This window comes from Phyllobates terribilis, unplaced genomic scaffold (genome assembly GCF_046119375.1).
Source record: "Phyllobates terribilis strain yellow unplaced genomic scaffold, ASM4611937v1 Scaffold_1__5_contigs__length_1240528914, whole genome shotgun sequence".
Taxonomy (NCBI): Eukaryota; Metazoa; Chordata; class Amphibia; order Anura; family Dendrobatidae; genus Phyllobates; species Phyllobates terribilis.
In genome coordinates this window covers 314,152,883-314,169,914 of record NW_027362761.1, presented here as the reverse complement: position 1 = coordinate 314,169,914, position 17,032 = coordinate 314,152,883, and the positions used below count along the sequence as shown (strand labels likewise).

The following is a 17,032-nucleotide window of genomic DNA, read 5'->3' as shown; positions in this document are numbered from 1 at the left end:
CATATAATAAACCCACGGATTTGGTACAGTAAGGCCACCCATTGTTTTATCTCTTTGCAAAGTTTCCAGTTTAATTCTTGGAGTTTGTTTTCCCCAGATTAAGTCCCTGAACATGCTGTTTACCTTAAGGAAATATCTCTGGGGAATCCATATTGGAGAATTATGCAATACATATAGCAATTGTGGCATCCAGATCATCTTGACTAAGTTAGTGCGGTCCACCACTGACAGTGGCAATTTAGACCACGTGTCCAGTTTACACTTGAATCTGGCCAGTATTGGGTTGAGGTTTAGTTTCTCATAGTCAGTGACTTTAGATGTTACATTAATACCCAAATATTTAAATTCATTGACCACTTGTAAGCCCGAGTCAGTATAGGGAGGTGCATTAATGTTCCCATTATCTATTGGAAGCAATACTGACTTAGTCCAATTAATCGCCAAACCCGAAAATTTCCCAAACTTCTCGATTGTCTCCATAGCTACAGATAATGTTTTGGAGGATTCCGCTAAAAATAGTAGTGCATCGTCAGCATAAAGCGCAATTTTCTCCTCTATATTCCCTCTGCGAAATCCCATTATGCCAGGGTGCATCTTGATAGCCGCAGCTAGTAGTTCAATGACCAGTGCGAACAGTAAAGGGGACAACGGGCAGCCCTGCCGGGTACCCCTCCTCAGTTCAAAGGCTGAAGTAAGACGCCCATTTACCCTTAATCGTGCCAATGGCCTCTCATATAGTAGCTTGATCCATGAAATAAATCCAGCGCCCATACCAAATTTCTCCAAAACTACCCATAGATATTCCCATTCAACAGAGTCAAATGCTTTAGCAGCGTCTAGCGAGCAAATAACCCTGTCTCCTGCATTGTCCACTGGCAGCTGAAGATTAAGAAATAGTCTACGGATATTAACGACTGTAGACCTAGCTGGCATAAAGCCCGATTGATCACTATGTATAACATTAGATATTATGTTATTTAACCTGGAGGCCAGAACTTTTGCTATAATTTTAATGTCCGTAGGTAGCAGGGATATAGGCCTATAGGATTCGGGAAGCAATGGATCCTTACCCGGTTTGGATATCACTACGATAACTGCTTCTCTCATTGAGAGGGGCAGAATGCCTTCCCTTGCTGCCTCCTGGAAGGTGCACAGCAATTGAGGTAGTAATATATCCCCAAATTTTTTGTATATTTCCATAGGGAACCCGTCCAACCCTGGTGATTTATTATTGGCCATTGAAGCTGTGGCCATTTGTAACTCCTCTAATTGCAGGGGACTATTTAAGTATTTTTTTATCTGCTTCAGAGATAGCTGGAAGATCAATCCCTTCCAAATAAGTCAGGATTTGTTCTCTGCTAAATCGTGTTTTGGTTCTGTATAAGTCCTGATAAAATTCTCTGAAAGTATTTGATATTTGATCTGGCTGATTAACCATTGCACCTTCCTTATTTTTTAAAGCGCCTATAAAGGATGTCCCTATTTGAGCCCTTGCAATCACAGCCAGTAAATGCCCTGCCTTTTCCCCTTCTTCATAAAAATGTGTTTGGGAAAATAGTCGAAATTTGCAACAGATTTAACAGTGATTTTATCAAAACTACAACAAGCAGCCCAGGAAATGATAAAGTGCTGCAATCAAGGTCTTTGTCTCTACATCAAGCTGCTCCTAGATGAAGTAGCAGAAACCTTTAAAGGGTTTGTAAGTTAGCCCCTATCAATAGGTTAGTATATAATTTACTAATCCCTGGTGGTACGACTGCTAGGACCCCCAGAGTTCCAAAGAACCAGGCTCTAAAGAATGTAGTTTGAAAAGAAAGGAGGTCGAGCATTTGCACTTCCCCTCCATTCATTGTTAGAGAGACTGCCGGAAATAGCCAAGTGCTGCGCTCAGTTATTACCGGCAGTCCCAAAGAAGATGAAGCAGAGCTCGACCTCCGCTGCATTCAACTGGCCTTCCTCAGATCCCTGTTCTCAGGATCGCTGGGGGTCTGGCCACCGGGACCCCCAGCAATCAATAAGTCATCCTCTATCCTACTGATGCGATAACTTTTTAACTTAGTACATACCCTTTAAGTATGCATGTTATGTACTAAACTACAAAGCAGATGATAACTGATAATATACAGCGCAATGAAAATAGTATTGTTTAAATTAAAAATGTCAAAACCGAAAGAAAAAAATGAGTGAAAACTGAATTCTGACCTTGCTAGACCCCAGAAATGGCAGTAGAGCACAGAGTACAGTATATCTCGACCGAGCTTGCCATGAAATTTCTCTGATTTTTTGCAGCAAATTCTGGAGTGTGGTCTCTTCTGAACTTGCCAGGAGCTCACACTCCTTACGGTGAATGCGCAAATAGTGCTGGAAACAGCTGAGCACCAAAGCAGTCATACCATCAACCTGTGCATAAATTAGGGTATAACACACCCATGTTATATTATAAACATAGTTCAAATAAGACAGAGGCTTAAAAGGGGGCTGACTGGGATTGTCAATCAGTAGCCCAACCACAAATAATGTTATGCTATATTAAAAAAAAAAAACATTACTTGAAGCTAACCACTGGCTTTGGGGTCATAATTGTATGCATGGAATACAGCGCTGAGGTCAGTGATAAGTAATAGTGGTCATGCTCCCCAATTGACATAACATCATTGCTGCAGGATAAATAGATCGAAAGAACTGGAGTAGAGCGCAATTAAATGGCTAAGTAATGCTTCTTTTACTGTTTTATATCAATTCCGGCTGTTGGAAAACTTTTCGAGAATAACGAAGAACCCATTTAAAACAATAACAAAGGAGTAGCAACATTACAGATCAAGACAGTCCGAATGGTAGGCTCCTACCAAAGAACAAAAAAGAAATAAATTCTTACCTGCATTTCAGCCCCAATCCACAGAAGATTCATTACACGAGAGTTATCTGTCAAGGGCAAAGCCCCTTGGATAATTAGCAGCACAGACAGGTGCTCCCGTACACGCTGCAACCAGAGGCAGAGCACTACATAGATGGGACAATAATCACACTTTTATTTTGTATGAAATCTTAAGTGAAAAATATTTATCTCTGTATATTCACCTTGAAAACTGTAGTACGGCTCTATTTGCTGCTCACACAGGCAGGCCACAGCGGGAAACAGACTCTCCAGCAAGGTCGTACTCTGAGGACAGACAAAGCTATACAGTAGGAATACTAGTGATAATCACGTCTGCACACACTCTCTGCAGTACATCCTTTATTAGTCTGTAGTCAATTTAAAGCATGATACATCTAGATTCAGGGTTATATAAAATTATATATACTGTATATATATATATATATATATATATATATATATATATATTTATATTTATATATATATATATAAGATTATGTAGCAATGTGATCATGTGCCTCTGATTTCTTACCCAAGGATAGAAGAATTCCATCCTCAGCTCCATGCCAGAGAAAAATAAATATTTCTCCCATGGTTTAAGTGTAGCTATAGGTAAGTGCATGGCGATATTTCCTGGCAGAAGTTTGGAGAAGAGGGTGGTCTAAGGACGAAGGCAAAGCCAAAAGATGCTCCTCATCATGAAGTACTCATTAACATGTTATAATTAGTGTTGAGCGATACCTTCCTATATCGGGAAATATCGGATCGGATTGGATCGGACCGATACACAAAAAGTATCGGATATCGCCGATTCCGATACCGGAAACCAATGCAAGTCAATGGGACACAAATATCGGAATACAAATAAACCCTTTCTTTCCTTGTAGGTTAATTCTACATGAAGGAAAACAACTAAGAATAATGTAGAATGACATGAAAAGCCGGCAATTCAGCAGCGGCATACACCGGTACCCGACAATTTAGAACAGAAAGAATAGAGCATCACACATAGATTAGATAGATAAAAACATGTCAGTCACATATATATGAAGTACAGTGACAGTGTTGCTTACTGTACTTGTCATTTAGTGTAAAGGATTTATTAAAAAAAATATTAGTGTTTTCTTGCACCGTCTCTTTAAAAAAGCTGGCGGCAATTCAGCATCGGTATCCGACAATTTAGAATAGAAAGAATAGAGAATCACACATAGATTAGATAGATAGAAACATGTCAGTCACATATATGAAGTACAGTGACAGTGTTGATTACTGTACTTGTCATTTAGTGTTAAAATAAAGGATTTATTAAAAAAAAAAAATGGCGTGGGGTTCCCCGTAATTTTAGGCTCTAGCGGAGGTTAAGCAGACAGCTGGGGCAGATGTTTGAAGCCTGGGAAGGGGGTAATACCCACGGAGCTTCCCAGGCTACTAATATCAGCCCCCAGCTAAATACCTAGCCTTTACTAGCTATTAAAATGGGGGACCCCAGAAAAAATGACGTGGGGTCCCCCCTATTTTAATAGCTAGCAAAGGCTAGGCAGACAGCTGGGGGCTGATATTAATAGCCCAGGAAGGGTGCCATGAATATGGGCCCCTTCCCAGGCTAGAAACACCAGCCGTCAGCCGCCCCAGAAATGGCACATCCATAGGATGTGCCAATTCTGGCACTTAGCCTCGCTCTTCCCACTGCCCTGTAGCGGTGGCAGTGGGGTAATAGGGCTGGGGTTGATGTCAGCTTATAATGCCAGCTGACATCAAGCCCAGGTTAGTAATGGAGAGGCGTCTATAAGACACCCCCATTACTAACCCCATAGTCAAAGTTAAAAAAAACACAAACACCCAGAATAAAGTCCTTTAATTGAAATAAAGACACAATTCTTTATTGTTCTAAATTAAACCATACTTACCATCACGCCCATTCCAGCTGAAGCCAACGATCTCCTGCAATAAAAGTAAAATAATAAAGCAACCTCATCCTTACCTTTCCATGGTTCCCAGGATGGCTCCAGCTCTGCTACATTCACATGACAGGCTGGATCGCAGCCGAAAGCTGCCATCCAGCTTGCGATGCAGCTTGCCATGCCGCAGAGACTGAGAAGCGCAGGCATGCTTGCGCTCCTCAGTGTCTCGCTGTGACGGCATCCAGATGAGCCGAGTTCATGTCCAATGAACTCAGCTCACCTCATGCACGTCACTGACAGCGTGGGAAAATTCTCCTGCGCTCAGCGCTTGAGCAGGAGAATTTTCCCACGCTGTCAGTGACGTGCATGAGGTGAGCTGAGTTCATTGGACATGAACTCGGCTCATCTGGATGCCGTCACAGCCAGACACTGAGGAGCGTAAGCATGCCTACGCTTCTCAGTGTCTGCGGCATGGCAAGCTGGATGGCAGCGTTCTGTTGCGATCCAGCCTGTCATGTCAATGTAGCAGATCTGAAGCTGTCGTGGGCACCATGGAAAGGTAAGGATGATGTTGCTTTATTATTTTACTTTTATTTCAGAAGACATTGGCTTCAGCTGGAATGGGCGTGATGGTAAGTATGGTTTAATTTAGAACATTAAAAAATTGTGTGTTTATTTCAATTAAAGGACTTTATTCTGGGTGTTTGTGGTTTTTTTTTTAACTTTGGCTATGGGGTTAGTAATGGGGGTGTCTTATAGACGCCTCTCCATTACTAACCTGGGCTTGATGTCAGCTGGCATTATAAGCTCACATCAACCCCAGCCCTATTACCCCACTGCCACCGCTACAGGGCAGTGGGAAGAGCGAGGCTAAGTGCCAGAATTGGCGCATCCTATGGATGCGCCATTTCTGGGGCGGCTGACGGCTGGTGTTTCTAGCCTGGGAGGGGGCCAATATTCATGGCACCCTTCCTGGGCTATTAATATCAGCCCCCAGCTGTCTGCCTAGCCTTTGCTAGCTATTAAAATAGGGGGGACCCCACGTCATTTTAGGTATTTAGGTATTCAGCTGGGGGCTGATATTAGTAGCCTGGGAAGCTCCGTGGGTATTACCCCCTTCCCAGGCTTCAAACATCTGCCCCAGCCGTCTGCTTAACCTCCGCTAGAGCCTAAAATTACGGGGAACCCCACGCCAATTTTTTTTTTTTATAAATCCTTTATTTTAACACTAAATGACAACAAGTACAGTAATCAACACTATCACTGTACTTCTTATATATGTGACTGACATGTTTCTATCTATCTAATCTATGTGTGATGCTCTATTCTTTCTATTCTAAATTGTCGGGTACCGCTGCTGAATTGCCGGCCGGCTTTTTTAAAGAGACGGTGCATGAAAACATTGTTATTTTTTTTAATAAATCCTTTACACTAAATGACAAGTACAGTAACCAACACTGTCACTGTACTTCTTATATATGTGACTGACATGTTTCTATCTATCTAATCTATGTGTGATGCTCTATTCTTTCTGTTGTAAATTGTCGGGTACCGGTGTATGCCGCTGCTGAATTGCCGGCCGGCTTTTTTAAAGAGCCGGTGCATGAAAACACTATTATTTTTTTTAATAAATCCTTTAACACTAAATGACAAGTACAGTAAGCTGAGCGCTGCCATCCAGCTTGTCATCCTTCAGAGACGCTGCAGAGCACAGGCATTATGGGAACTTCCGATTCCGGTATTCGATATTCTAAAAGTATCGGAACTCAGTATCGGAACTCCGATACCGCGAATATCGGTCGATAACCGATATTTCAGTATCGGAATGCTCAACACTAGTTATAATACATGTACATTTATTATTCCCAGTTCCAGGCTTCATTTCACATCATTATAAAGTTATTATAGAGAAGATTACCTACATTCATTCCTATTATAGCAGGTTTGCATTATATCATGATGTTACCTGGCCTGTAGAATGTAATTTACAGGTCAGAAGATCCTCACGACCACAGGTTAGCAGCCCTCGTAACACTGATAGCAATCCTACTTCATTGGTTCTCCGAATAGGGTTCATCAGACATAATTTTCCAAATTGTAGTTCACCAGACGCTGCAAAGAAAAAAATATATATGAAATTGTCCTTGAAACATGCAAAAGAAAGTGGTCTTGGGTGCCAGGTGTTGCTGTTAATTTAGCAATGGATGCTAAATGGTGTTAATGTGTGTTCCGAACTACAAGAAATAAATCATCATTAATCGTCTAAGATAGTATAAATTAAAATAAATAAATAAATACAGTACCTTGTAAAATATAATCAGAATACTGAGTCTAGTTCCTCACCAATTTCACACTGCTGTACAAGGTTCATAGCAGCTTGAGATGCTGACTCCATTACTGGTCCTGTATTTGCCAGGGCGGCCACAGCTGTCCCAGCTAATAATCGGGCATCACGACTGAAGTTCTTAAAAATAAAATAATAAAAAAACAAAATGTGATAACATGCATATACTATACAAGTATTGTCTGTGTATTAGACATGCCTAAACAGTCAAAGAGAGCCAGGCATACTAGAGAACACAGGCACATTTTCACATTAAATTCTATAAGCTTAATTATTAACAAACCAACTCCAAAAGATAATAGAAAATAGTTCAACAAATCACACAGAACTGAACACACGTACACTATTAAGCTGAAAAGGAGTTGTTCACTTGAGGAAAAAAATGTCTTAGAATGTGTTTACAAGGAACCTGTCACCATGAAAATGACGTCCAATCTGTAGGCCCCATGTTATAGAGGAAGAGGAGCTGAACAGAATTATACATTGGTGAGAAAAGATTCAGCATTACTTGTGTTTTCATCATTTAATCCTCTTTTCTTTCTGGAATTTTTGGTCCAGTGGGAGGTCCTATCAGTGACTGACAGCTACTTCTGTATGCACTTTTATACAAAGGAAGCTGTCAGTCTCTCATAGGCCCGACCACTGGACCCAAAATCCCAGAAAGAGAAGAGGATTAAATGATGAAATCACAGGTTACATTGATTCTTTTTTTTTACAAAACTATATAAAAATCTGCTCAGCTCCTGCTCTATAACATGATGCCTGCAGATTGCACTGCATTTTCGTGGTGACAGGTAACAGAAATATATGTAAAGAATATACTGGAATTAAAAAAGACTGCCAGTGCGAAAATTTCAGCACCAGTTCCAGCACCTCCAGTTCTGGCCTAGGTGCAACAAAGGGAAAAAAACTTGCTGTGTTGACAGCTGTCTGGCTCACTTTTTTTTAAATCAGATAATTTTTCTAAAAATATACAGCAGCACAAAACCAATAAAGAGAGCACAAACTCTCTTGCATTCCCCCAGCCCAAGCCCAAATATGAAAATTCAAAAATAAAAATATAACAGAACACAGATTAAGATGATCAATATCAATTTTTACGAAAATGACTCCGCCTTGAACCTCTGACGCTGTCTGGCTCATTTTAATAGCTGTGTCAGCCTCTTTCTCCATCACAACCAATGCACAGACAGAGAAGGAGGTTGCTTGAGTTACTCAAATGAGCCGGGATGGTATATATATATATATATATATATATATATATATATATATATATATATATACACACATATATATATATATATATATATATATATATATATATATATATATATATATACACACACACATATAACCTATCTAGAGATATTTTCTCCAGGTGGGCAACCCCTTTAACATTCATGTTCTTTGCTGGAAAAAAATGTAGCTTCTTTTAGCAGCGTATGATAGTATTATGTTATGTTGTTGGCATCACAAATATATCCACCCTAAAGGGAACCTGTAAGCAGTTTCATGCAGCCAGCATCAGAGGCAGCATTAATCAGATTCTCATGCGCTTATTGAAGCTGTGTATGTGTTACTCTGAATCACTAAGGCATTCAAGCGAAAACACATTTTGATTGACCTGTCTCTTCCTATACAGGAATCCTGGCGGATATAAGTTGCCGTAAACTTTCCTTGGACTAGTCAACATTTTCCCAGGTCGATGTTTCAAAGTGTGTTTTCTCTGAAATGCCAGTATGACGCTGAGTCACTGCTCAAGGTCAATGGGAGGCAGGGTAGTCAAAAGGTAAGGTACCAAGAGAGCTTGTCATAAACAGATGGGTGAGACAGAGGCGTAGTCAGGTCACAGTCCGGGGTCAGAATTCCAAGAAGGTAGTGGATTAAGACAAAGGGGCTAGACAAATGGATGGTCAAAGGCAAAGTCGGGCAACAAAGATCATAAAACATGGAATTAGAGCACAGAGCAAATATACACCACTTGAGCTAAGCTACAACTGGCAAGGTCTGATAATAGCTAGCTAGTTAAATAGCCAGGTAATCACTGGATACCTAAGGTCCTGCGATGCCTGCACATGAGGAAAGAGATAGCGAATCAGAAAAAATATACTACATTTCTAATTGGAGATATTAGCTAATATTATTATTATACCTACTACATATAGGGATAGGATCTTGGAGACGGGAATACTCCTTTAATTCCTCCATATCTTCACTATAACTGAAAAGTTTACCAATTCAGATGTGGTTGGGTGCATTTCTACTGAATGTTGACAAAAGCATGTACCTAAATGTACTATGAACAGAATGACACATACCAGAGCAAACTAAAAAATAAATAATGGATCAGATGGAAGTATTAAAAAACATAATACCTGATGTGTAATTATTTGAAGGAGAGATCCCAGTATGCTTTCCATAGGGTTTGCAGTACCAGCAGATTCCCACACCAGTGGGCTAATACTGTCAGCAAGCTCTCTAAACAGTTGAAGGCACAACTAGGGAGAACATAATGATAACCTTCTCTATTAAAACAAATTAAAGAAAATAATTTACACAAAACACGCAATAAATACAACAGTACAATAAATTCAATAATGAGCTGCACATAAAGCACAAGTTTAATACAATATAAGGGCTCACTCACACGAGCGTATAACACGATCAAGTGCTATTCGATGCTTTATCAGACAGCACTCGGCCCAATGTTATACTATGGAGCAATGCAGTTTTTTTCTCTTGCTGATTTGGCATGAGAAAACAATCACAGCATGCTGCGAGTGCATCTGATAATCAGATCGCACGTACCTATTCAAGTCTATGGGTGTGTGTGAAACATCGGACTGCACTCGGATGTAATTCGAGTGCAGTTCAATGTATGGCCACAGAGACAATTGAGAAGATGGAGAAATTAAGCTGCGATTTTCTCATGTGAGAGAATCGGCTCACACTCCGATGACACTCGGCTGAAACTTGGACAGAGATTGAGCTGAGTGTCATTAGCATAATTGGCCCTATTCTCTTGCATTAGAGAATCGACAGCTGTGTGACCCTGGCATTATAGTTAAAGGGGTTCTTCCTTCTCTTTACAATCATGGTTATGTAGCACCCCGAGGGCTCGGCTGCTACAGGGGTATTGCACCTCGAACCAGAGGTGTGGTATTCCACTCCCGGGTAAGGATGGAGTGTGGACTGGAACTCTGTTAGCTGCATGCACCACATACATCCCATTTCCGGGGGACAGATCAACGGTACTCCCACCCGATAGATGTGCAGGTACGACAGCGTCTGTCCCTGGCTGGAGTGGGAGGGAGGAATAGCCCAGTGGTGCAGGAGCAGAGAGGGGAGGGACTCTGGGCATAGGAAGGAGCCCATTGGTGGCTAGTCACCTGGGCTCGGGTGTCAGAGGGAGTATAAAAAGGTGGGCACCATCTTAGGGGGAGTTCAGTTAGACAGAAGAAGAGGAGAAGAGTAGTGACAGGGAGCAGCAGCCCTGTCTGGGTGCTGCTCCTGAAGGGAGCAAGAGAGAGAAAGACAAGAGGAAAGGAACAAGGAACAAGGAAGGAATGGAACCTGGAGAAAGGCATAGAGACATGAAGGAAGAGGGAACCCTGAGATCCCACGAGTGAGCTAAAACGGGTGAAGGGTTGGCAGATCAGGGTACCGGATCCCGAACTGGTGGAGGCCACTTATCCTCAGCCAGGAACCGGAGGTCGTGGCCACGTCTTGGCGAGACCACTCACTACACTCACCATGAAGGCACGCCACATAGGGTCAGGGAAACCGGAGATAGGTTTCGCCACCAGAAGGCCCGAGGAAGCTGGACATGGGTGGGTCCCTAGTGGGGACGGCCAGAGAAAGGAACGGAGAAAGGAGTTCAAGGTCACACTCTGGAACTGCCTGGGGGTTGGTCGAGCCCCGTACCTGGTGGACGCAGCACGGCTCGGGTCGTCATCACCTGCAGGACTGACACTGATAACATCTGTGAGTAAAGCATTGAAAACTGCCATCAGTCTCTGTGTTCCATCGTACTACCAGCACTAAAGGTACCGGGACGCCCTTTCTATCACTTCCTTCACCCGCACCAGCTGCCCTGAGGCCATACCTCTCCCGTTGGGGGTTATGCCACCATTGCTGCACACATACCACCGGCCTCGGCGGACTGTTCTGCAGCGGCGGCCTTGCGGCCGCAAATCAACGGGTGGCGTAGTCGACACTTAAACAACATCTACAAAGACTGCCACACACTTAGTTTGACCACCCTGGGCACGGACCGGGTCCCCGCCACTCGGAGACTACTACCCCCATCGGATCCGGCTCCGGGTATTCCCCCGCGCACACGTGCGCCGCACTACAGCACTGGACCAGGGGGCGCGTCAACTTTGGCGTAGTCGGCAGGATTCAGACCAGCCCGCCACAAACGGGTATTGCGTGCCTGAAGAGAACTTTGAACGAACCAAAAAAAAAAAAAAAAAGAAGATTCCTACCATCATCCATCGGTTCCCGCCATCCCCAGCCATTTCCCGCCGTTCGGAGCAGATTCCCGCCATTGGATGCCATCTTGGACTGTTTCCCGCCATCTTCATCGACCTTTCCCGCCTTGGCAGAGCGGACGCCATGATGGGCGTGCCAGAGGACGGCAAGAGGCCACCTCCCATCGTGGGCCAGGTTCCAGAGTGGCGCCAAAAGCAAGGTCCACCCTCGAGAGTGATGAAGACGACCGTGGAACTGTCCGTCAAGGTGGGGGGACTGCCCCTAAGGGTGATTGTCACCCAGACACCTCAATATCACCCACCATGGGGGCGGAGAGCAAAGAAAACTGCGGGGCAGGGTGCGGTCTGGATGAGTCCGGACCGTCCGCACCCGGGAATGGAGGAGGAACGAAGTACCGGACCGCGGGCGCGAGGCCTGCTGCAGGTGGAGCCGCCATACCAAATTGCAGAGCTGCTAGCGGTGCTCCAGAAGGAAGAACCGGAGTACGCGCAGGCCGCGTTGGAAGAACTGAACAAGAGGATGATCCGGGCGCAACGAGACGTGCTCGCCGGGTGGAAGGAGGAGTTGACCCGGCGCACGCTGACCTGCCAACCGGAGGTGCAGCCACCATCCAGCACCGCGTCCATCCCGAGAGGCAGCAGAAGCGGATCGGAGGCCAAGGACGACGCCGCGGGGGAGGCCGCAACGACAAGTAAGGGGAACGCCGTTACTCCGGGCCCTGAGGCCGCGGACCTGCTCCTACCTCCCGCCGCGGAACCCGAAGCTCTGGGTGCCGCGCCGCCCGCCGTGCCTCCATCACCAGCAGTCAGCCCTCCAGCAGCAAGCTCTGCAGCGGAGCCTCGCCCTGGACCGTGCTCCCCAACACCGGGCACGATCAGAAAGTCACCGGCCTGGTTAAAAGGCCGAGTGCCCGCGGGCGCTGCACCCCAGCCGGGGCCCCCAGTCGTGCCGCCATTGGGGAAAGACCTGTATGAGCAGCACACCTGCCCGGATGGGACACCATTCGTCTGGCCGCCTGGGTACACCAACCCCCGCTCCAGGAAGAGTCACCCCGTAGGAGTGGCTCCACATTAAAAACGTGGAGCAAAAGACAAGGGCCCGCCAGGACCCCCCCCGTACAGCTCACTGTCCCCGAGTCACCGGGACTGTTGTTAAGTTTCACATGGCATGTGGCTGGGGCATCATTCAAGACCCGAAGACCATAGGCCAGGTGTTTGTAAACAGGAGCGACGTAGAGTCCCACCTACCGGAGGGGCACAGTGGACGGGTCTGAACCTGAGGAAGAGAAAGGAGCGTGTGGAGCACACCGTTAATCGTAAACAGTAAAAGAGGAGATGTGAATAGTTACCCGACCGGGTATAAGGACTGTTGTGGGACTGTTTCCACTAAGAGTGTGGTCCCCGTTGGGACAGAAAGAGAACTGTTGCCTATTTTTGCCCTAATCCCTAACCTGACCGAGGACTGAGAGCGGCCAGATCCCAAGAACCCGAGAATTCAAGAATGTTTTATTTGAGAATGCCTTAATGTGAAATTTAATATGATGCCAAAGTTTTACATAGTGTTTTTGTAAAAGAGTTCCGGTGGCATTAGCCAGCTGTTGAGAAAACCTCCCATAAAGGGATGGATGAAAGTTGATGTGTTTTATGTGTACGTACACTTTAAAAATTGTTTTACTCTATTTCAGCCCGAGGACGTGCTGTGGTTTACCAGGGGGGAATGTAGCACCCCGAGGGCTCGGCTGCTACAGGGGTATTGCACCTCGAACCAGAGGTGTGGTATTCCACTCCCGGGTAAGGATGGAGTGTGGACTGGAACTCTGTTAGCTGCATGCACCACATACATCCCATTTCCGGGGGACAGATCAACGGTACTCCCACCAGATAGATGTGCAGGTAAGACAGCGTCTGTCCCTGGCTGGAGTGGGAGGGGGGGAGGAATAGCCCAGTGGTGCAGGAGCAGAAAGGGGAGGGACTCTGGGCATAGGAAGGAGCCCATTGGTGGCTAGTCACCTGGGCTCGGGTGTCAGAGGGAGTATAAAAAGGTGGGCACCATCTTAGGGGGAGTTCAGTTAGACAGAAGAAGAGGAGAAGAGTAGTGACAGGGAGCAGCAGCCCTGTCTGGGTGCTGCTCCTGAAGGGAGCAAGAGAGAGAAAGACAAGAGGAAAGGAACAAGGAACAAGGAAGGAATGGAACCTGGAGAAAGGCCCAGAGACATGAAGGAAGAGGGAACCCTGAGATCCCACGAGTGAGCTAAAACGGGTGAAGGGTTGGCAGATCAGGGTACCGGATCCCGAACTGGTGGAGGCCACTTATCCTCAGCCAGGAACCGGAGGTCGTGGCCACGTCTTGGCGCGACCACTCACTACACTCACCACGAAGGCACGCCACATAGGGTCAGGGAAACCGGAGATAGGTTTCGCCACCAGAAGGCCCGAGGAAGCTGGACATGGGTGGGTCCCTAGTGGGGACGGCCAGAGAAAGGAACGGAGAAAGGAGTTCAAGGTCACACTCTGGAACTGCCTGGGGGTTGGTCGAGCCCCGTACCTGGTGGACGCAGCACGGCTCGGGTCGTCATCACCTGCAGGACTGACACTGATAACATCTGTGAGTAAAGCATTGAAAACTGCCATCAGTCTCTGTGTTCCATCGTACTACCAGCACTAAAGGTACCGGGACGCCCTTTCTATCACTTCCTTCACCCGCACCAGCTGCCCTGAGGCCATACCTCTCCCGTTGGGGGTTATGCCACCATTGCTGCACACATACCACCGGCCTCGGCGGACTGTTCTGCAGCGGCGGCCTTGCGGCCGCAAATCAACGGGTGGCGTAGTCGACACTTAAACAACATCTACAAAGACTGCCACACACTTAGTTTGACCACCCTGGGCACGGACCGGGTCCCCGCCACTCGGAGACTACTACCCCCATCGGATCCGGCTCCGGGTATTCCCCCGCGCACACGTGCGCCGCACTACAGCACTGGCCCAGGGGGCGCGTCAGTTACATACTGTGTGACCCATGTTAGCATTAGGATATATTCACATATAAAGTTTTTGTGCTGCATTTTTTTATGCAAATTAAAAGCTGTTTTTTTAGTATCAGCAAAGGATATGAGATTTCAGAGATCACATGCACACTATTGTATTTTTTTTCTTGAATGAATTTGAGAACTGCAGCATTTTTTAAATCTGCAGCATGTCAATTCTTTAAGCGTTTTTGCAGCATTTTTTCACCCATAGAAAGCAATAAGTGAAAAAACGCTGTAAGTAACGAAACAGCGATTTTGATGCAGTTTTGGTGAATAACGCTAACTTTATTAAACATGTACTGTACATAAAGCACACATGTAATCTGCACCCAAAAAGCGCTGCAAAAAACGAGACAAAAAAGCAGCAAAACAGCTGTAAAAAAGAAGTATTGAACTAGTTTCTTACCAAGAGAGCAAGTTTTGGCTGAAGAAAAAAAACACAGCAAAAATGCTGCGAGTGAACATAGCCTTACTCTGCTGTAATGTGTGACCCGTAAATATTCAGTTCTCTGACTTCCACACAATCACAACTGTGGCTGTAAAAATACAGTTTAGTACAACAATCAAAACAGATTTTCACCTTACTTTAACACAGAGATGACAGTAATCAGCACTGTGAGCAAATTCTCCACGTAACATTGAAGAAAAAGTTAAAGACATTTTTGAAAGTAAAGCTTGTAGATTTTTCGCAAAATATGTCCGTCCAGAGGGGCTTCCTTCCAAACACATACATACTACAATGATAAGATAAAAAATGTGCAGTCTGCAATTACTACATACATGGCAATGAAATAAAAATTAGAATAAGCAAAAAATATTAATAATTATTAAATATTGTTTTTATTGTGCATCAATAAAAAGAAAGAAAAAAAACCCTCAAAATACAAACATGTTATTATTACCTGTTTGCAGTTCCATGAGCTGAAACACCTATGATAAAAAATAAATAAAATAAGAGGGATATATGACTATCTGCATCAGGTGGGGACACTTGACAGTCCTATGCAGGGTTTGTATCTGCCCCCTTATCAGTCCCCACATGCATATTTATTTATATATCATCATAACCACTTCGCGCCAGAGCCTGTTTTCGCCTTCGTGACCTGGCCAATTTTTTCAATTCTGACCACTGTCACTTTATGAAGTAATTACTCTGGAACGCTTCAACGGATCCCACTGATTCTGAGACTGCTTTTTCGTGACATATTGTACTTCATGATAGTGGTAACATTTCTTCGATATCACTTGCGTTTATTTGTGAAAAAATCGGAAATTTGGCGAAAATTTTGAAAATTTTGCAATTTTCAAACTTTGAATTTTCATGCCCTTAAATCAGAGAGATATATCACACAAAATAGTTAATAAATAACATTTCCCACATGTCTACTTTACATCAGCACATTTTTGGAACCAACATTTTTTTTTTGTTAGGGAGCTATAAGGGTTAAAAGTTGACCAGTGATTTCTCATTTTCAACAAAATTTACAAAAACATTTTTTTAGGGACCACATCTTATTTGAAGTGACTTTGAGGGGCCTTTATGACAGAAAATACCCAGAAGTGACACCATTCTAAAAACTGCATCCCTCAAGGTGCTCAAAACCACATTCAAGAAGTTTATTAACACTTCAGGTGCTTCACGGTAATTTTTGGAATGTGGAAGAAAACAATGAACATTGAACTTTTTTCACAAAAATGTTACTTTAGACTTCATTTTTTTATTTTCACAAGGGTAACAGGAAAAAATGGACTAAACAATTTGTAGTGCAATTTCTTATGAGCGCGCTGATACCCCATATGTGAGGGAAAACCACTGTTTGGGCGCATTGCAGGGTTCGGAAGGGAAGGAGCGCCATTAGACTTTTTGAATGTAAAATTTGTTTGAATAATTAGCAGACGCCATGTTGCATTTGGGGAGCCCCTGATGTGCCTAAACAGTAGAAACCCCCCACAAGTGACACCATTTTGGAAACTAGACCCCTTAGGGAACTTATCTAGATGTGTGGTGAGCACCTTGCACCCCCAGGTGCTTCACAGAAGTTTATAATATTGAGCCATAAAAATAAAATTTTCACTTTTTTCCCACAAAAAATGTTTTTCATCCCTTAATTTTGCATTATCATAAGGGTAATAGGATAAATTGCACCATGAAATTTGTTGTGCAATTTCTCCTGAGTACGCAGATACCCCATATGTGGGGGAAAACCACTGCTTTGGTGTACGGCAGGGTTCGGAAGAGAAAGGAGCGCTATGTTGGCTGGGATAGGTTGCAGACACCATGTCACATTTGAAGAGTCGCTGACATGCCGAAACAGCAGAAACCCCCACAAGTGACCCCATTTTGTAAACTACACCTCTCAAGGAATTCATCTAGGGAAGTAGTGAGTATT

The 17,032-nt window shown here is 44.3% G+C and overlaps 1 protein-coding gene across 1 annotated transcript in view; it reads right to left on the bottom strand.

The window, feature by feature from the left end:
- The window catches only part of LOC141259249 (tRNA (32-2'-O)-methyltransferase regulator THADA-like), a 110,948-nt gene that overhangs the window by 71,908 nt on the left and 22,008 nt on the right, over positions 1-17,032 (bottom strand). The window contains exons 4-11 of the mRNA XM_073674889.1: positions 15,545-15,572; positions 15,228-15,376; positions 9,496-9,618; positions 7,120-7,240; positions 6,743-6,888; positions 3,079-3,160; positions 2,876-3,000; positions 2,203-2,400 (exon numbers count right to left, since the gene is read on the bottom strand). Of these exons, the coding sequence (XP_073530990.1) occupies positions 2,203-2,400; positions 2,876-3,000; positions 3,079-3,160; positions 6,743-6,888; positions 7,120-7,240; positions 9,496-9,618; positions 15,228-15,376; positions 15,545-15,572 (972 nt within the window). The remainder of the gene's footprint in view (positions 1-2,202; positions 2,401-2,875; positions 3,001-3,078; positions 3,161-6,742; positions 6,889-7,119; positions 7,241-9,495; positions 9,619-15,227; positions 15,377-15,544; positions 15,573-17,032) is intronic.